The 21717-nt window shown below is 39.1% G+C and overlaps 1 protein-coding gene across 1 annotated transcript in view; it reads left to right on the forward strand.

Moving 5' to 3' along the window:
* LOC306850381 (WD repeat-containing and planar cell polarity effector protein fritz homolog) overlaps positions 1-21487 on the forward strand; it is a 55404-nt gene extending 33917 nt beyond the window's left edge. The window contains 8 exon segments of the mRNA XM_079385983.1: positions 2210-2228; positions 2231-2400; positions 7472-8117; positions 12589-12777; positions 13191-13314; positions 13467-13530; positions 18679-18781; positions 21216-21487. Coding sequence (XP_079242109.1) covers positions 2210-2228; positions 2231-2400; positions 7472-8117; positions 12589-12777; positions 13191-13314; positions 13467-13530; positions 18679-18781; positions 21216-21388 — 1488 coding nt within the window. The 3' untranslated portion in view covers positions 21389-21487.
* The last annotated feature ends 230 nt before the right edge of the window (positions 21488-21717 follow it).

The following is a 21717-nucleotide window of genomic DNA, read 5'->3' on the forward strand; positions in this document are numbered from 1 at the left end:
ACAACTGCTTTCAACATATTAATAAGAATTGTTTTTGGGGCAAACAAAACTAAATTTAGAATAAAAATTGAAATAGAAAACAGTTATTTCATTTGTAGTAATATTTCACAATGTTACTGTTTTTATTGTATTTTTTATCAAATAAAACCAGCCTTGTTAAGCATAAGATACTTCTTTTATATTTATATGTATATTTAATTAGTTCTTGGATTTCCTGGCACTCAGACCCATGACCTTGGCGTTGCTAGCACTACGCTCTACTGTTTGAGCTAGAGGAACAGAAGATGTACTATCTCTATTGTAAGATGTGACCATTATTACCGCTCTGTAAAATTGATCACAGCCATGCAGTTTGTCACTAGCAGAGCAGTGGTGTAGGGGTTGGGGGGTGAGGTCAAGTCCATCTCCTACTCTTCAGAGGAAATGAAGGTGATCGCTCCATTCTTTATTCTCCATCCCATTCATTCTCTAGCTTTCCAAAGCAACTTGTCTAAAAAAAAATTATAACGGAATTTAAGAAAAAAAAATCTTTTCGTTTTCTTTTTGAAAGCATTAACCTAATTTTAATGGGCCGGAGACCAAGTGTGCGGAGATCACAATTTGGATGGGTCTGATTATGGACTAAACACAATACATAAATACATCAGGCTCTTAACACCCTCCGCACCCGAACATTATCGCATTACTGGAGCGCTTTGTTGCGACGGCAGCCTGAGTATGAAAGCAATCTCTCCTGCGGTGTGGCTGGCTCCAGCAGCATGGCTCTGATAAGGGGGGACCGTACGCAACCCCCCCCCAAACCCTGCCCTCTCTCCTGACACCACCCCCCAGCCCAGCCCGGCCGGCCCCATCCACTGCCTGCTCCACTGGACTAAGCTTTGAGCCTAATCCTCCAGAAAGAGGGTCTGATTATTGCTGACCAGCAAGCACAGGCGAGATTGGGAATCAAGTTTTGGGGGAGGGCAGAAAGAGACAGAGAGAGATTAATGTTATTTTCCCACAGTCTGTACTGGTTTACTTTGTTTTTGTTTATTTATTAATCATGCTAGATGATACTTAACATGCATGATTAGTCTGTACGGGTGCAGTCTGTGAAGGTCAAGGTTAAATGATGAACAGTTTTTGTTGTCATGAACAGACTGTGGTACATTTCTCGTCCTCCCTATTGTGCACAGATAGAGTTGTTGACATAAAGAGAGACTCCGTGTTTGCTCTCTTGATAAGGCCTTTCAGAATGAAGTATATGGAAATGACTGCTATTATGTTGCATGAATAGGCACTGACTCCATAAGAGCCATATCGTATTTTCATGCCATTTATTCATACTATGGGCTGCATTAAGGGTCTGGAAAAAACCCTACTTTAAAACCTCAGCCCAGAACTGCTGAAATAGCACATGATGAGCTGCCGCAGATATGAGATAGAATTTAATGCAGCAGTGTAGGAGAAATATCGCTCCTTACTGAACTATTATTGCAGTCCCATAAACAGAAAGTGGATTTAACACCCCTTCAAAGGAACCAGTTTTGAATACCTCAATTATTATTTCTAAGTTAAGGCTAGACAGTCTTGAGTGATTAAAGCTGTTTGTGCATCAGTCAAACGGCAGGTGTGTCTCAATCAGGTGCAGCTCATTTTAATGAAATTTGGTAGTCAGACTTAGTCCGCAGCAAAACACTGGCCTGCGCTTCATTAGAAACCTGTAATTTTGGGTGGTTTTGGGATTGATCTGTGCTGCAAATTCGCTGATGTATCTTAGAATCCGAGATATTGATTATGAGAAATAAATTCACAATTATGAGATATAAAGTCATAATTACAATAAACAAGATATAGAGCAGTTACCTTTTTATTTTCCATAGTATTTTCCTGCAGAATCCAATTCTGGTTCAGTCCTACCACATTGGAAAGCAATATAGCACCTGTCCAAATCTGGGGTTTATGAAAGTGAAAGCATCTAGAGATCTTATTTGCAGTCACACAAATACCTTGTTACCTTCAAACACCTCACCAAGTGCAGAACAAATGCGGCTATTTCAAGTGATTTTAATAAAAACCGCAACAAAATATAACAATGCCCTGCTACCCAGAGCAGCTCAGGCCACATTAATAAAGCAGCAAGCAGCTGTGTTGTGTTATGCAGAAGAGGGGGGCATGTTTTATAGATGTTTTGTGGTCTGAATCCTTTACGGTTGCTGTTCTTCCGCAGGTTTCAGTGGTGGATTTACCTGTGGAGGACGGCGGATAGAGCGCCACGTGGGGCTGAACCAGACGCAGGATGTGGCCGTGTGCTTGTGGCCCCTCTGTAACGAGGAGGTTAGGCCTTGGTCTCCTGTCCCTAGTGCAGTGGACAGGGCCAACCTGGTGCTTCTCGCCTGCTCGGATACACCAGGGCTTACGGTAAGCAGACACTGACGTTGCTTCAGGGTTGGCCTTTTATCCCTGTCTGAACTAACATTTTTTGGGTGATGAAATTGAATGATGTGAGAGAGACTTGAAGGTCATATAATAACCACGGTGTTACCTCCTAAATAATATAAATACTTTTTATAATGCCCTCGCAATGCTCCGCTGCTCAAGGTTTCGGAAAGATTGTCAATACCTTTTTCGCCCCAGTCTTTTTGTCCCATTATACCTTTCTTTTTTTTCTTTTGTCATGCTTTACCAATCACCATTGTGTTTCTCAATGAGCTGCTATAACTTGCAGACTGTTCACTTGAACCTTTTTTTACGTGAACAGCCAACCTTTGACCTTTTAGCCCCCTTCCTGTGTAGCTGACACTCTTTCATTGTAGTATGTATTCTGTTCTCCAGCGAGTCTGCAGTTACGCAACAGCTATGCAGAGGTGCAAAAAACAAAAACAAATGTTTTCTTGATTCTAGAAATGTTTTGTATGTAGAATAGAGCTGCAGTACAAACACCAATCCATCATTATTTTTAAATGTACCACTTTTGTTTTTTTGCTTACATCACAGTGGGCAAAATGTCGTCTTGTCTTGGACTTAGTATTAATAGCTTAGTATTTAGTTTTATTGTTTTAATTTATTCAGTAATAATTTTAAATTATTTATTTATAAAGTAACTAGTATGCAGTGAAACAAAATAAAATAGAAATAAATCATGTAAAATAAAACCGCTTTTATTAGGCTACTGATATGACTGCAGTCTGCATCTCCAGGGTACTCTTACTTTTTTGTGTGTGAAACTTTTTAAATGAAGTAAAAATGAGGTGCTCTTAGGAACTTCTAATAACATTGTCTGTCCACTTCTCCATGTCTACATTCCAGTGCATATCAGCACTGTTTAATGTTGAATGGCGACGATTCAAAAATCAGCAAGCAATGCTTAAGCTCCCAACGTTGCACTCTGGTTTTAAACATATGCAAAATCTTCACTTGCAGAGCAGGGGATGAGAGAGACGAGTAAACGGAGCTGCGTTTCCAATCGCAAATGCACCAAATGAAAACAAACAAGGGGTAGAAAACTGCTAAATAAAAAAATAAAAGAGGGGCAGCATAAAGCAATGCTGGATTGCTCTGGTTGGAAATGAACCCTGGATTTATCCTGGGCCTTCACCTATTTATTTTCCTCTCTCTCTCTTTGTCTCTCTCTTCCCCTCTCTCTCTCTCTCTCTCTCTCTCTCTCTCATTTTTCTATGGTTAAAAAACATTAAAGTGTCTCTCGCCTTCATCGTTTCTAATTAAAGTGTTTGTTGTCATTTTCAGATCCGTGGTGTGAAATCAAGCTAGCAGTTTATGTAAGACGCGAGCGGTGAATCAAACGGTTCGCTCGGCGCACAGACACACACTTCAATCAATTCTGCCTCATATATATGTTTCCTTTGTTAAGTTTGCTATCTGCATGCTAAACCCATTTTCTGCTTAGTCTTCAGCATTTAAAAAGTACGCTTTCTTTCCCTATGTGGTCTTAATTCTTACCCCTCGCAGATAAGCACTGCCAAGAGACACACGGGGAAAACACTCGTGCACACACACTTATTTATGCAAACGTTTAACATTTATAATCAATTCCCCTGTTCCTGGAATTTAATGATTTTAATAAAAATAATTTTTATATGTACCCTTATTTTGCATGTTGAGTTGGTTGTGTTTTCAGTAAGCATTTGATTATTTTTCTTTTTTTTCTTTTTTTTTAGTTGTTTTGCATATTGGGGTGGTTGTTGTTATGTTTTCCGTACGCATTAGATGTTGCTGAATATCCTGTTATCTCTCTCGGAACACTTCTCTTTTCATTCGTTTGATCTGCATATTTACCAAGCATCTGTACTTTATTTAAAATTTCTGTATTTTTTGTGTCTTCAGCCAAACACACGTTATCCTTTTCATCCCGATGTGGAATGAAAGCAGAAATAGTTTTACAGTTTTCAGGCCTGTGTGAAAAGTACTTCAGAATTTACACATAGACCATGGATTCAGTGACATTCAGGGAAATCCACTTTTTTTTAAAGGAATTTCTTGAGGAAATGTTATGACCACAATGGTCTCGAACAACCTAAATTGTCAAACTACATCCCAACAAAAGTGCTCATAATAGGCTAATGTTGCTATATTTACTTTTTTTTTCCAAACATTTCTTATTGAAAACAGTTGTGCTGCTCAAAATTTTTGAGGAAATCATGTTAAATTTTTTTTCAGGATACGTTGATAAATTGAAAGTAAAAAAAATAGCATTTACTTGAAATATAAATATATTTGATACATTATACGTGTCACTTTTGATCAATTTACCGCATCCTTACTGAAGAAAAGTATAAATTTTTACCCCAAACTTTTGAATGGTAGTGTGTATATATATGCACATTTTTTGACACAGACACCTTTTCTAACTGAGGTATTTGTCCTGCTGAATTTATTCCCCTCATTTTTTTGAATGTATTCCTTATTCAGTGACTCTCGGTCAGTGTTGATTTGATTTTAGAAGGCTCATGTGGAATGGTTTAAATCTGTCATTTTTCTGCGCATGGCTGCTGTTATGATTCCAGACCATGTTATATATGAAGAGAAAAGGTCCGAGTGGAATGTGATTTCTGGGGTTAAATTCTTGGGCATGTGCAGGTGCAGTAGAGCGAATGCTTCTGTGTTGATTTCATGCCACAGCGGCCTGACAAGCATCTGAGTAGCGCGCGCACACACACACACATTTACACACACCAGAAGAGCGGAGACTCAGCAGCAAGAACTTTCATAGATTGCCTTCATCATCATCTCCCTTTCTCTCTCCCTCTCTCACTGTCCCCCTCTCTCCCTCTCTCTCACTGTTTGCTCTCTGAGCTGGAAAATTGGCTCAAAGAGCTCTACTGCTGTGAACAAGGCCTGCTGCTCAGCTGGACCTCTTTGGGTTTATCTTTCAAGCTGCAAAAGAAAGTCCAGAGAAGAGAAGAAAAGAATAGTTTTGACCAGTGACTGAAACCAATAACTAACAGAGACTCACTTACCACTGTTCTCTCTCTCTCTCTTTCTCGCTCTCCTTTGCACCCCCCCAAACCTCCCCAACTCACCAAGATGCCGTTTGTCTTTGTGAAATTGAATCTGTCATTGTTTCAGCGGCAGCTGTGGGATTTGCGATGTTTGTGTGTGCGTGTGTGTGAATGCAGGTCTTAAGAAGGATCACTCTGTGAAGATGTTAAAACCTTTGTGGCGGGTGGGAGAAAGACACTCGAAATGTCCCCCAGTGCTGAGGCAAACATACTGCCTCTCAACCGGCTCTCCTTTATTTCTTCACCTTTTTGTTTTTGTTTAGTGTTACCGTGGCAAAGAGCTTAGCGCTTTCTCTGTATGGCTATCCGTTACTACTAAACCGGATAAACAAGTGTGAGGATTGTGCAATTCCTTATGGCACTTCTAGTCCGCGATTTTACACTCACAACAAAGCACATTGTTATTCAAGGCGTTTAAATGTGTGTATTATTAGCCCGAATAGTATCTGTAGCATTGGCTAGCATGGTGTTCGTTGGAGCCTAGTGAGGTCACAAATTCTGGCCTGTGCTGCAAGCTGACCACTTTAAAAAGGCCCAATAAGGTGTTTAACCTAGCCCTAGCTAGTTTTTGACTAGCTTAGTCCTAGTGGGGTCAACATTATCAGAGTATTAGCCAAAGAAGTTGGGGCGTTGGTCTTTTGCTAGCGTGGTCAGTGGGGTGTTGGTTCTGAGCCCGGGCCCAGCTGTGGACAGGCCCAGAATGGGGGCCTCTGTGGCTGGGGCAGGTGTGTCTCAGCGGGGCCTGGCTCTGTGGAGATCTGGCACTGTTCCGGATCTCCCCTCTGTGCTGTCAGCAACTCCTCTCCCGCCCTCTCACTAAACCCCTCTCACCCCCTGGGGTGCAGCGGGAGTCGGCCCAGGGGGGATTACAGCTAAAAAAAAAAAGACAAAAAACTCATCCCCTGCTTTCACAGAAACCATCGGCAACCCGCTTAACTCAGTCTCCTGCGCTGGCGCACACGCCACGGTTCTGTGCCAGCCCATCGCTCTCAGTCTCTCTCTCTCACTGCACCATCTGCACCAGAAACACACATACTACAGGTAAACCCCAACTTCCTGCGTGCTACCGTCAGATAGGACACTTTTTAAGCTGTTTGTGTGCACATTTTGAGGTTAAATCTCCAAACAAATTTGCTTAACATGTGTGTTGGGCCTGTGATTTCTACTGTCTCAGGGATGGAGGTGCCCATGCTGAATATTTACTTTTGCAAAATTGTTTGTAACTTTTAGTTTAGCTTTGGTTCTTCAAGACTGCTTGTATCGTTCTCCGTTTCTGTTTTACCTTGCAGGGTCGTTACTTTTTGTATATATCATTTTGAAATATAATTTAGTCACCCACTTTCTGAGAATCAAGGTGTACCAGAGCACGTGCTTTGACACATTAAGCTGTGGCGCTCAGTTTTTTTAATATTGATTATAATTATTTTAAGATGATTCATTCTCCATTTCACTGAAATTACACACTATGCATAACTTTTCTAATAATGTTTTAAAAAGTTCAGCACACACATTGAGATATGGTTCTCAAATATTGTAGGTGTCAAATTTGAATCTGGTTCGTTACCTGATTTCGTTCCCTCTTTTCTCCTCATCATTTCTTATTCTCTTCCAGCTATAGTACTATACTATAAATAAAACTGCCAAAAATTTAACAAGTTCAATTTATAATAAAATAAATATTTTACAGTTCAGAACAAGTATATGAACTAAAATATGAACTAAAACAAGTACATGAACAAAACTGTATCTGTCTGTTGTGACAGGTGAGGAAAAAGTATGTGAACCCTTGGTTTCAGCAGAAATAACTTTCACCAAATATTTCTTGTAGTTGTGAACTGGGCATGCACAACCAATTTATAATTAAATTTAACTGTTAGATGCAAGGGTTCACTTCACATACTTTTTCTGGAAAAAATAAATGCTTCAGTGATTAAATGAAATTCTTTTTTGCCTCCCTGTTTCTCTCTGTGCAGGTTTTGAGCTCTGTCCGAACTGATGGGAACCCTATAGACTGCAGATTCAGTTTCACTCAACCTTACCATGTCCTGACCGTAGAGCTATACCAAGAGGCCAAACACTCCATGTCTGTGCTGTACGAGAAAGCCCAGCCTCCTGAAGTCCAAACCTGTGTATATGAATGTGCTCGTGGACATCTCCAACGTCTGTCTAGCTCTCCTCTACCCCTGACGTCCAAACCTATAATCTGTTGTCGTGACCCGTTGGAGCGCTGGGTTCTCCTGGGGCTTCAGGATTGCTCTGTAGTTCTTTTTGACCCACAGACAGGCCACTCACAGTGGGCCTCCTGCTCCATGGTGCCGGCGGTACTAGCATGGCATCCTTCAGGAGCTCTGCTGATGGTGGGCAGAGGTCAAGGCGAGCTCCAGTGCTTTGATATGGGACTCTCGCCTCTCCCGCTGTGGTTAGTGAGTGAAGAACCGACTCCTGGGTCTATAGGCCCCAGCCTGCAGCTCTCTTGTCACATAAAAACCTCTGAGGGGCTAGAGGGGATGCATTGGGCCTACTGTCCGATATCCCATGGAAGCGAGGGTCTGGAGACACATGACTTACTGCTGCTTCGGTTTCATGGAGGGCCAATTGCTGCACTGAGGCTAAGACTAGGTCAGTGGGACCTTTGTGTAGTTTACTTGATTGAAATCAATTAGATCATTTGAAATGTAGCGCTAAAGATTCTTGAACATGATTGTATTTATATAGCTAGAGGGCATAGAACAAGCACACAACGCTCTTGAAGAGAGAATTTACACCCGAGATTTAAACTACCATTCAAAAGTTTGGGGTCAGTAAGATTGAAAAAAAAAAAAATTATTTAGCAAGGTTTCAGTAAATTGAACAGAGATGACTAAATAAATGTATAATGTTGAAAAATAAAATTTTTCTATTTAAAATAAATACTGTTTTTAACTATTCATCAAAAACATATTTTTTCAACATTGATAATAATAAATGTTTCTTGAGCACCAAATCAACGTACTAGAATGATTTTAGAATGAGACTTCTTTCAAAAAGATTCAAAAACATTTTTACCGACCCCAAACCTTTGAATGTTAATGTATATGAAATAATTATTTTTATTTAATTATTTATTTTAATCAATATTTTTAAATAACTGGTCTCTGTATAAAACTTTCTTCATTCCTTCACATACATTACTTCACATACATAAGAGAACATATTACACAGCTCTGATATTGAATATGTAGTTTATTTTCTACAAAGAAAATACCAAACTTTTCTTAAGAATTTTTTGGTGAAAATTAGTAGCCGTGGCCTAGCAGTCAGTGCACATTCTTCAAAACATTAAGCTGTGGTGCTCAAATGAGACAAATGACACAAGCATCTGTTCTTTCTTCCCAGTTGCAAGGAAATAGTATATAGAAATCTAGCTTTCTTGCTACTAAATACCCAAAATAAAAGATTTGATGTCACAATCCTTGCACACTTTGGCAAATCCAGTGATTAGTCCTTCCAGAAGTAATCATTGTAGCAACTCACTATCTTGTAAAGGACACGCATAAGGCCAGCCAATCAGATTAGAGCTTGTCCGATTGAGAGAGTGCGTGGTGTTATTGTGTGTTATATACTTCAAAGTGTGAGTGTGCCATCTGAGATTGCGTTCATTGTAGAACTGTTGAAGCAAACAGACATTTGAGGGAATGGCAGATGCATGGGCCAAGTCTTCTGAGGTCACTCGATAGCCACCCTTGGGCTGCCACCTCCAGGTGCATTCTGGGATGCATTTCTCCGATAAATCATTTACAGTGGCTTACGGTCCCTCAGGGCACCAGATAAAGTTTGCCAATCAAAACCTGCCCATGCCTAGAGTTTAATTTTGACTTTGGAAGTGAATGTGACTCCCAGCGACTCTGTCAAAGTTTTAAATGGAGAGCGTCAGCAAGAGAAAGAGTTTTCTACGAGAGAGAGAGAGAGGTAGAAAACAAGGGAGGGTGGAAGGGAGAGAGAGCGACAGCAGTTCCCTCTTCTCTGATCGCGTGCCAAGGTTTTGATGAAGAAAGCAAACGCACATCCTTCCCGACTGATAATTCGGAGCAGCTATTGAGCAGCGCTTATTTGCCCATTTGTCTGTTTATTTGTTTGTGAACGTGTTCATTGGGCTTGTCTTGCTCATGTGCCCATATTTATTGACTTATATCTCTAAAACTGCTACATGATGAAGTGAGTGAATCGGACGCGCAGAGGATGAAAGAGTTGGCAGACCTCCAGTCTTTCCAAGGAAGCAGCTCTTTCTTTTTCTTTCACTCACCCTCCCTTCGTTTTTTCCTCTCCTCCCTGAGTTATCTCATCTGGGCACGCGCTCGGCACAAGAGAGCTGCTGTACGGAGTGGATACGGGGGGCAGCTGGCCGGCACACTCTGAGAAAGTAAAAAAAAAAAAAAATAGAGAGTGAGGGGGAAACAAGATTAATTTAAAGGAGAGGAAATTGCACAGCATTGCAGTTTGGAACCCTTTGGTTGCATCACATAGGGCACCCTGTTTGTTTTGGTTGTGTTAGATTATGCCTGTATATTTATAAAATATTTCAAATAAATAAATTAGTGGAGTCTTGTTTTATACCACTTACCATAGTTAAGAACAAGAAAATGTGTATTTTCTATCACAATCACTATCACAAATTCTCATAAATGAAGGTCACCTAACTGTCAAGGTTTTTCACTACACAGTTTTGAACTTTATTTGTTTAAAAAACAGTAACAATTGAATTTTGTATTTTATTTCATATTTTTAAGTAACAGTTACATTTTGTTCTCCAATTAATTTTGCTCTCCAAAGTCAATGTTTTTTTTTTTTTAACACAATCAACAATTTATGTAATGAAATTTATGACTTCTTATTAATAAAGGTCACCAAACTGTCCTTTAAAGTTTTTTAGTGGACAGAACAGTTAAATGTATTACTTTTTATGTTGCTTACTTATTTATTTTAAAAATGGTAACAATTAAATTTTGTCTGTAATTTTCATATAAATGTGTAAAAAACATATATGTGCAAACTAACTGTTAATCTGTGCACTTTTCATCCTCAGCCTTTTCTTTTTAAATTTGGTTTGTGTCTCTCTGCAGCGCTGCAGGTCTTCTGTGTCTGCTGATGTCTGTCATTTCTCTTCACACTGTTATTAGTCACATTAGTTGCTCTTCAGGGGTTTGTGGGAGGCGGCCTGTTAATTTCCCACATGCAGTTTTAATTGGACCCTACCCGACCTCCTTTCCAAATTCATTTACAAAAAAATGTTGGCTGTCGTTTATTTGCTGCAAAATGCCGCCTCCTTCTGCTCCCAACATCCGCAGGAGATGATTTCTGTCCAAGAGGGGAGTTCAAATTGGTTTAGCAACCGAAAGAGATAACAAACATGGGTCATTTGCTTTACTTTGCTGTGTTATGTGCAGGTTCCTTCATGTGTAAGACTTCAGTAATCACGAATACAGAGGGTCCTGAGGGTTTGTTTTATTGATAGGCAACATATTTCTCTGTTTGTGTGGTGTTTGTCAATAATATTGTGGTGCATGTGTCTGCTAATGGTCTCCCGTTGAGAAGTGAGCAAAGTTAAGCGTAGCTGCGATTTGACTGTGCTGTTCAGAAGCAGATCCAGTATGGCTGGATTAAGCTCTGTTACATTATTAAAGCCGCCTTTACGGGTGTCAACCGCCTCAGGTGATTACTGCTCATTGTGATCACAGACACTAACGTTCACAGAAAGTTAGCAAGAGAACAGACAGATGAGAGTTGGAAATAGAAAGATGTGTCTGAGAGAGAAAGAAAAGAACAGGAATTAATGGAAAAAAGAGAGGGCAGCGGATACAGAAGAATGAGTGTGTGTGTGTGTGTGTGTGTGTGTGTGTGTAATGCAAGGGAAAGTTTTAGTAGTTAAATATATGAAATGCTCTTGATGCACTATGAAATCTGAAACTACTGTAAATTTATCACTGAGCTGAAGGTATTAAAGATAATAGCTGATATAATAACAACAGTAACAAAAACTATAACAATACAGATTTTTTAAAGTATCATAAATACCGGTTTTTAGAAAAATATTTTAAACTTGTCAGAAAAATAAGTGTATGAAATAATTTTTTAATAAATATTAACTTTTTGTAACTAAAAATTATTCCGTAACTCTGAGAGCAATGTTGTCTACTTTTTTGTGATATATTACTGAATTGACTAGAGTATATCATCATGATGTAAAATTAGTGTTTATTGTCCTTCTCATCTCATTTGCCTTCAAAAATTTTATATCATCATATAGTGGCATGATATCAGGCATCTAACACCTTGCTCTCTATAGACAACTGTATTAGTATCAGCTGTTAAAAAATCCATATCAGACGACCACAAACATTTAGACCAGTTTGAAGGAAACTCATCTGTATGACCCTTTTGTGGTTAAAATAGTGTGTGATTGTCTTTTTAGGTAAATGCACATTTGAGAAGCTTTGTAAACAGCTGAGGGTTCATCCATTAGCTCCATTAGCTTAGATGTCCATTCAGCTGCTCATCCCTCTCTGGTTGATTCTCTGCTGTATATATAATTTTTTTAAAGCATCCGCCAGTTCTCTTAAAGGTAATTCACTAAACTAACTGTCAGCAGTATCCACACCAATGAGTATGTTTAACCTGAATCGACTGCATTTGCTGTGTGTGTCACAGTTCAGTGCTCTCTCGCTCTCTCTCTCTCTCACACACACACACACACACACCTCTCAACAGTGCTACAGGGAAAGAGCACAGACAGAAGATCAATCCAAATGTCAATGGCAATCTTACAGAGCGTCGCCTCTAAAGATCTCCCACCTCATATGATCCAGAGCTTCCACAACCTCTTTCTCACTTTCTCCGTTCTGTGGAATTGTGAAAATTTCTAATATTATTTTAGTTTATAATATAACAAAAATGTGACACTAAAGGAAAGGGACTGAGTCAATTACTTTTAGTATTTGATGGAAATACTGTAACTTTTGGACTTTCTAGCAGTATTTGCTTCTTTTCTGTCAACATATATGTCATATGTGTCACTTCATAGCCATTCAATAACATGTATTTATTCTGTGTGCAGGTGTGTTCAGTGGTGCTCAGCTAGGCCCAGGTGATCTGATACAGCACCGTTTGCGCTGTGAGGAGATGGATGCAGCACTGGGAATTCTGAGTAATATGGACTGGGCCATGATGGGAGCAGATTGTTATAGGTCACTCATCTCCATCACAGATCACCTGCTGAGAAAACCACTGGACCAGCAAACTGAAGGTAAAGACTCCAGACATGCAGGCTTTGATTTCTGAACGGAGACTAGTGCAGCTTAGAATCAAAAACGTCTTTACACTTTAAAATAACAGTATGTAAATCTCGTTATGTGCTCTGGTGCTAAGAGCGATAGCTAATAGGACCATGGAGCATAATAAAACATATATGTATGGTTCAGATTTAAAGTAAATAGTTTGACACTTTGTGGTTAAAAGTTTGCGTTACATCATTAACATTCCTAGCTAATATGTTGAACTAAAGGAAGTCACTGTTACCACCTTGAAGTTTGTTTTGAGAAATGCTCTTGTATAATTTGTTTGCAGATTCCACTTTGTTTGATATTTTGTATCTAATGCAATGAGAACAGTTTGGGGCCACTGCTTGTACATATGTGATCCTGTTGTGTATGATTGCAGGTCAGTTGGAAGCTGCGCTGGGGGTGTTTTATGCCCCCTGCAGACCCCTCTCAAACACTGTCATATTGGAGTACAGAGACCCCATTAGCCGATACACCCGCCGATTCTTCCATCACCTGCTCAGGTACACACATAACACACACTCTACATACAGTACACACCACCGCCTACATCTGATTGATTCCTCTTCAGTTGAAAACAATAATTAAATAAAAATCAGCAGTCAGTCAGGTGTTCAGAAATGGCTTTGCAATGCTTCTGACGTCTCTCTTCCAGGCACCAGAGGTTTGAAAAAGCCTTCTTGCTGGCTGTAGATATTGGTGCAAGAGATCTGTTTATGGTGAGCACACACATTCAGACATGCACATACAATGGCAACAAAACAATACAACAAATATCTCAATCTAGTTAATTTTTCAATAACACATTTGCATGTTGACGGTTCTCTGATGACAGTTAATGGTCACATGAAATGCAGGTAAATGCCTTTTTTAGTAAGCGTTTTATTTTAAATTTTATTTTATTTTTTTATTTTTTTACATGATTATTTAATTATTCGATTTTTATCAACTTACAAACTCTCCGCAGTTCCACTTTAGAAACCACCAGGAGTTCACAAGCCCCAGATTGGGGTTTCCTTCAAAGTATGGGATCAGTAATATTTTATTTAAAAAAATTATTTTTAAATTAAGCTACATTAAAGACATTTATAATGTTACAAAAATTATATTTCAAATAAATGTTGAATGTTTTATAACCCTAAAACAAATGTATCAGCAGCACAAATGTTTTCACCATTGATAATAATAAGATTGGTACTTGAGCACCAAATCAACATGTCAGAATGATGTAACACCGAAAACGTGAGTAAAGGCAGCTGAAAATTCAGCTTTGCCATCTCATGAATAAATTGCTTTAAAAATATATTGAAATAGAAAACTGAAAAAACATTAAAGAATTTTTTTTTTTTTTTACTGTTTTTGATCAAATAAATGCATCCTTGGTGAGACCTATTTCAAAAACATTATAAAACTCTTACTGTCCCAAACTTTTGAATAGTAATGTACATTTTGTACATATGAAAATATTCAAAAATGCAGGCAGAAAGCATGTTTTAACTTATTTAATTAAGTCTTTATAAGTTAGAATTTATGGATTTGAGAGAGCTTTAAGATAGCTTTTTATGTATTTGAAAATAAATGAATCAATTTAATATTGTGACAAGGTGTAAAAGAAAAATATTTTTTTAAATGAACTTAAAAATATGTTGCCATTGTCTATGACAATAGTTTGGTTATGGGTGGGTTACACATGCAGAGACCTTTGAGTTGGCTCTGTTTTGAACTGAGAGGGCTCTGGGCAGGTGCAGCTCGGGGTTTGAGGCCCCTGGCCATGTCACGTCCCCTCTCTCCTATACCATAACAAGAATCCCAGAGACTCCAGAGAGCAACAGTTGCTAAGAGAAAGAGGGAGGGGGTGAGGAAGAAAAAGAGCGAGGGAGTCTGTCTTTCACAGCTCTCGTGGCCGGTACACTATCTTTTCTCTCCCTCTCCTTTCTCACTCCTTTAAATGGTCTTGTGTGTGTGACCCCTTTTCTAGGCCTCCTCTCTCCATGCCCGAGTGACACCTTCCCTATTAGCGTTCACACTGGCCGCTGTCTCTCTCTTTCTCTCTGTCCTTTTTTTCATGCAGTTCCTCTCTCTCCCTCCTTCTTTCACGCCGATCGCACTCGTTCCAATTCATTCCCCACTAAGTGCTGCTGCTGAGGGCCCCAATTGAAAAGGTGGAGCTCGAGCCACACAAGCCTGAAAGGGCAGAGAAGAGAGGGAGGGAGGGAGAGAAGGGCAAAGGAAACCTGGATCTGTTATTCTTGGGACATGCACTGGGAAAACGCAAAGGAGAAAGGATGAGAGAGACGAAAGTGGCAAATTATGAATGGCCCATGAATATCAGTCCTTGTGAATCAACAAAGAGCAGAGAGAGAGCGAGCTAAAGGCAGAGAAACAGAGAGAGAAGGAGCTAAAGGCAGTGGCGTTTCACCCCGCGCTTTTGGCTCTTGGCTAATTAGCCACAGAAGTTAAATTAAACCACCCACAGGAGAGAAGGAGAGAAAGAAAACAAAAGGCAGGCAGAGAACGAGCGGGGGTCCTTGCTCCATCTGATCTGGTCCCCTCTGTGTCACAAAGGTCAGCTGAAACAAAACGGACGGAGCCCCACGTAAGAGCCCCCAATATGAGCTGGGCTCGAGTCTCTATTGTCTCCGAACCAACAATGGAGCACCAAAAGAATTTCTCTTTCTTTTCTTTTGTAAGGAGCCTTTTGTGAAGTGAAGCACTTTGGTGTTGGAAGAAATTGGAGGGGTCGGAGTCACCCAAAGGGGTAGAGAGGAAGGGAGAGGGAGGGCAGGGTTGCCCCTCCACTCGTTCACTGGAGTGTTTTGCATAATTGTAACATTCTATACTTGTAATTATCCTCTGATGTGAACCCTGATAACGTCTGCGCTAAATCGTTTAGCCGTATTTCGCTGACTTTTCTCATTCCTGTGCTTTTTTTTTTTTTTTTGATCTGCCGATTAATTAATTAGATCATAATTGTGATCATATGCTTGCTTTGTTGGTTAATGGGGCATGTGTTTGCTGGAAACGGAGGGGGCCAGTGTTAATATCAACGATTAGACGTGATGTGCGGCACTGAGCTGATATTGGCTGGTTTCTGTGTTGAGATGGATAATGAACTCTGTAAGACCCTCTCGTGTATCTGATAAACAGCTTCCTCAAACACTCACGTGGATTACAGGTGTGATCCTCCAGAATTGTTTTTGCACGTGTGGGAGTGTGAGCGTAAATGTGCAATTGCGCATGTAATGGTTCTCTCTTGCTCTGCTCCACTGGTCCATGTTAATTTTAAACTCTTTTTCTGACGTCGAGCGAATATCAAGCATCATTGCTAGACCAGCTGTTTATCCTGTCTCCATATGCCTCTCCAGTCAAAAATAACACTAAAAGGCCGTTTATCTGCATTTGAGCTCTTAAAGCTCTTAAATAAATAAGATTAGACCAGATCCTGTGTCCTGTGTAAGCTGTGGTGAATAAGAGGTATAATATCTGATTTATGTACAGAATTATTGTCATGCCTCTTAGACGTCTGGATTCAGTCACTTTTTCTCCATCTGTCTCTGTTTCTTGGCCTTCCTCTTTTTTCAATCTGTCTGTCTTTCTGGCTCAGAAAGCATTATGTTCTGTTAAGCTAAAATTGAGGTCTTCAGATGCAATGCTAATATCCAGTGTTTGCCACTCTTTAGTTTTCCTTCTCTATCTCTATTGTTGCATCTGATTTTTCCTCTTATACATGTGGCTATAGAAAAGTAGAGGTTCTTAAAATACACAGCGCCTCTTATGAACTGGTTCTTTTTAATGGGTCGCTGAAAATGATTCAACAGTCTCAAATTCCTATGGTAGTTTGAGATTTGAATCAGATTCACTGAATCGTTTAGAGCTGTTACTGAGTTTGCAGTTGACTCAGTAAATCAGGAATAAATTTTCAGTTATGTCCAATTCAAACTGGGCAGAGAATCATTACTTGTAATTAAATATACATATTCACAACAGAGTTTTGTTGGAATAAGTGGTATTCTAAAAAAAAAAATGACAAAAAATATTGGTCATTGTTTAGCATAAAGAGCTGAGTTTGCCATTTTTAATTGATTGGAAGATTAACTTTGTTTGGGAATAAAAGTGTGAGGTTTAATCCTAAACTTTTTTTTCTTTTTTTTTTAAAAAGAGGTAAAATATTATACCATCATAATTGAGTCATTCTGTATTTCCTCAAGTAAAAGGTCATTTGGCTCCTAAATGTTAATTTAGACTTTTTTTTTAATGTCTGGTAGCCTGTGATTGTTTGGTTTAAAAAGAAGAATCATTGTTTGAATCGTGAGGTTATTGGCTCTCGTCCCTGAGCCTGTGAAGAGCTAAATCAAGTCCTGTTTGATGTTAGTAAGTCACTCTTATCCCCCTCCCCTCATTTGATCAGACTTGCAGAGGCTGGTTGACAATACAGGCATTAGTGCTCTGCAGGTCTGACTGTGCTGCATTCACCCTCCCTGCATCTCGCTGCAGCTCTGACTGATGTCCCTGAAGCGGAAGGATGGGTTTAGCGTTTAAACGGACAGAAAGAGAGGATCTTATTAGTTCGAAGTCAGCACTGAGCTCCTCTCCCAACTTTCACTTTAATTTACCCATGAATGGGCCCCTTCAAGATGGTCAAATGTAGCCTGTCAATTACATTATTATAAGTTCTTCCACCATGTCTGAACATCTGAGGATCTTCTCGACTGATACATAGTTTTGTACCACATGGTACAACATACATACTACATTGGATTTGTTTCACAATAGCTCTGACTCTTACATTTGATTGGATGAGTGATATTTGAATAAGTGAAATTAATGGTATACATGAAAATGTGACCAATTAGGAATTATTAAATTAAGTTTTCAAGTGTACCAAAATTATTTTACTTCATTTATTTTCTTTTATTTTTTCAAAGACTTATTATACTTCTGGTAACTGATTTATGAGCTACTAGGCAGTAATAGCTTGGTATTTTGTTATTAATTAATGCAATTATTTGCCAGCATATTTTAACGTATTTGCTGTTGCTTCATTTTGTGAATGCAGAAAGCTTTTCTATAATGAATTTACCACTGTGTTGGTAGGCCTCTCTTTAGTTTATTCTGGAATGAACTACTTGTTAAAACAAAAAAAAAAGACTTTTACTTTAATACTCCAAAGATTTCTGTCAGTAAAGCACGTCTAGTGTCATTGTTCGCACTTAGACATTCTCTGAGCAGTCGAATGTGCTTTATCTCTGTTGTACGTCTCAATCCGCCATCCATTTTGGTGGGAGTAATGGTGTGACATTTAAAAACATGTTTGTGGGTTAATGGAGGTCTCCTGACTGCATGAGGCACTATAATAGATATATTATAGTCTATTCTCTGGGATGAGAGGGCTCATATTTAAGAGAGAGAAAGCGCAAGAGCGAGTGTGTGGATGTGTGTGCGTCACACACCCACCTGCTCGTAATGACAATAGTTTAAACTCTATTCCAACATGAAGACCATCGCTCCTGCTTTTTAAAAGATGACATGCTTTTCCCCACATCTTTGTGCTTTTTGAAACCAGTATGATTGCATCCGGTCAGAGTTCAGGGAGAAAGAGAAAAGGAGGGAGGACAACATAAAGGCGACTGAACAAATGAGCAAGACTGATTTTTGAAAGTTTGATACTTTTATCTGTTTTTTTTTCCCCCCTCTGAAACTTCAAACAGGTTATTTAATCTATTCTCTCTCTTTTTCTTCTGCAGCCTCTTTTCGCTCGTTCTCTCTTCAAGCAGAGCGCAAAAATGAAACAGGGAAAAAACTGAAGTATTGTCATGTGAGCTAAGATTAATTTTAGATTGCTCTGCTGTTCTGCTTTACCTTCAAAGGACCTCCATTACGTGGCAGCAGATAAGGGTGAGGTGGTGTTAGCCGCTGTAGCCAAGAAGAAGGCTAATGAAATAGACGCAGAGGCACAAACATCGGCACCAGGTGAGAGAATTATTCACATAATGTTAGTAACAATAAAAATGCTCCAAAATCTCCTATTGATGTGTGATGATTAGTGTTTTCAAGTGCAAAATGATCACTCATAAACTCTCATTATCTGCATGTTTTCATTTGCTCTATTTGAAAAATTAAAATAAATGCTGCAAGGTAAAATCACCTTGGTCACCAGATGGAATTGCAACAGTACTGACTGTTTTCAAACAGGGTTTCCTGGCCACATCCCCTTCGTCTTCCATTGTATAAAAAAACATATTAAGCTATGATATGTACAATTATTTTGACACAAAAAAATGAAATTCCGCTTTTAAATTGTCCATTTTTTCCATCTACAGTCGATGCATGTGGCATGTCGCAGCAGAATTTATTCTAGCTCTGAAAAAGCACATATACACTGTTCATTTCATTCAGTCTTTCATGACATGACGTAAGGCACATGTGACTCTGGTGATGGCACCACTGGGAAATTAAAAAAAGTCATTAGGTTTCATAATTTTTAATCTCTTTATGTAATTATATTTGACTATTTGAAGGTTTTTTTTGGAGCGCTCTGTGCAGATATAGAGAGAATTTGATTCATTCACGTTGTTAATTGGCTGAATAGGATGGTTTGAAGTCCATTGACCTCAGCTCTGATATTCTGTTTCCTGCTGACCTGATGAGGACATCCCACGTACTGTTCATCAGCGATGTTCAACATACATTTCCTCGGCCAGCAGGATGGGCATACGTTCAAATGAAAGAGAGCAGTAGAAAGAAAGGAAAAGTGAGAGGGGGATGAGGGACGGACAGAAGTGGTTCGGCTAACAGGTGTACAGATGAGACAAGGGAGGTGTTTAGCTTCTAATAAGGGGGTGAAAACTTGAGGGTGTGTGTGTGTTTCCCACCCTGCCTGCCCATAAGCCTCTTAATTATGTCCTTGATGATTTCCCTGCTCTCTCACCCCGAGCAGACCTTAGCCTTGGAAGGAAGTGCTTAAGAGTGCGAATGTGAAAGGAACAGATGGGCAAAATAGTCTGTTTGGGGGCATTTTACCGCTGTTAATAGTTAAAATGTTGCAATTATAAGTCATTGCCTGAGATTTTTTTTTTATAGTGCAAGATATCCCTTTTCTCTCTCTTTCTTTTCTATCAACTGTGTACGTTTTCCCATCAATAGCTTCTTTGAGGCGCTGATATTGTGTGTTTGTGTGCAGGGATTATTGTGGAATAGAGGAATATTTAGAGGAAATTCTGTAGGGCAGTGTGGTGGATCATAAATAGGGAATGAGCGCGGTAGGATTCGGCATTGTGCTGTGCATTAAAAAGACAAGGTGTCTTGTTTACATTTGGCCAGCCTGAAGCAAATGTCTCACACTGTCAGCCAACCATGACTCTAAAGGATACACACACACCTCAGAAATTCAAAAGTGACTTAATATTCACACATTATATGGCCATTCTCATAAATAAAACAAAGCTCAACGTGTAAAACAGATTTAAGGGTATTGATCTGCTGTAGCTGCTTCTGGATGATTATTAACTGACAGTTTAGCAGTGTTGTCCATGGTAAAACCAATATAAGAAATGTCATCAAGTATTATTACATAATACACTGATGAAATAATTAATTGCAAATAATAATTTTATGTTAATGAAAATTGGATTTTCAAGTAAATTTTGCATAAGCCTCTCACAGGCCTACAATCAATGTGCACTATTTTAGTATCTAAAAATATATGTGTGTTTATTTTAATATTATATATTAATATACTTGCATTTTATACAAATCAAAAACTATTATTTTAAAACCGCTCCAAAGGTCTGGGAGCATGATCAAATTAAATTAATATAATTGCTGAATTTTTTATGGTGTAATTGTAAAACTATTTATACTCAATGAATTAATTAAATGAACGGCCCTAATCGTTGAAATTTTTGAAAAGTATTTTTCCCCCATTTTTCTGGATCTCCCTGTATAGACTTTACAGTATGTAGTCTCACTCTCTCTCTGTCTGTCTCTCTTTCCATCCTTCCACCGTTGCTTTGTTGTCACAGAAGAGGATCAGTGTTCACTGTCTCATTGAAGAGTGTGTTGATTTGGTGAGAGAGTCAATTGTAAAGGAGGACTCTGAGAAGAGCGTATGAGAGGGATCATCGTATAGCTCACGAGACACAGACGCACACACCGATGTGCTGTAGGGTGTTCCCTGAGATCAAGTCTCACTTAGGGTCTCTTGTTAGGTGTAACCTTCACTGTCTCTGTCTGGGAGAGTTGTGTATAAGATGCCCATGTATTACACAATATGTCATGTTCTGTCTCTCGCTCTCTCTCTCTCTCGCTCTCTCTCTGCTTCTTACAGAAGAGCTTCTATTTCAAAGATTCTACATGTTAAACTGTTTCCCTCGGGGCATGGTGGGATTTTGTGTGTGATTTTCAGATGAGTGTCAGTCAGCGTACGAAGGGCAGAGTGGAGTCAAACTACCATCAACCATCAGCGAGAGGCATGTTCTCGACCCCAAACACTGGAGCAATGCATCGAGGTGTGTGTGTTTTTTAAATTCATTATTCATATGGTCACACTTTATTTTAAGGTCCAGTTCTTTCCATTGATAAACCATTAACTACGATTTTTGCCTGAATAAACTCCTAATTTGCTGCTTATTCATAGTTAGTAAGGTGGTTGTTAAGTTTAAGTATTGGGTAGGATTAAGGATGCAGAATATGTATAAGTACCAATAAACAGTCAATATGTTAATAATATTTCTAATAAGCAACTAGTTAATACTGAGAAATGGTCCCTATATTGAAGTGTTACCGATAAAAATTTTAGCCGATACATTAGAAATGCCAAAACTGGTCTGTTTTGCAGCATGGATAGTTCACCCAAAAATGAAAATTTAGTCATTATTTACCTTCATATCTTTGCCAACCAATATGTT

Source organism: Barbus barbus (assembly GCF_936440315.1).
Source record: "Barbus barbus genome assembly, chromosome: 30".
In the NCBI taxonomy this organism is placed as follows: Eukaryota; Metazoa; Chordata; class Actinopteri; order Cypriniformes; family Cyprinidae; genus Barbus; species Barbus barbus.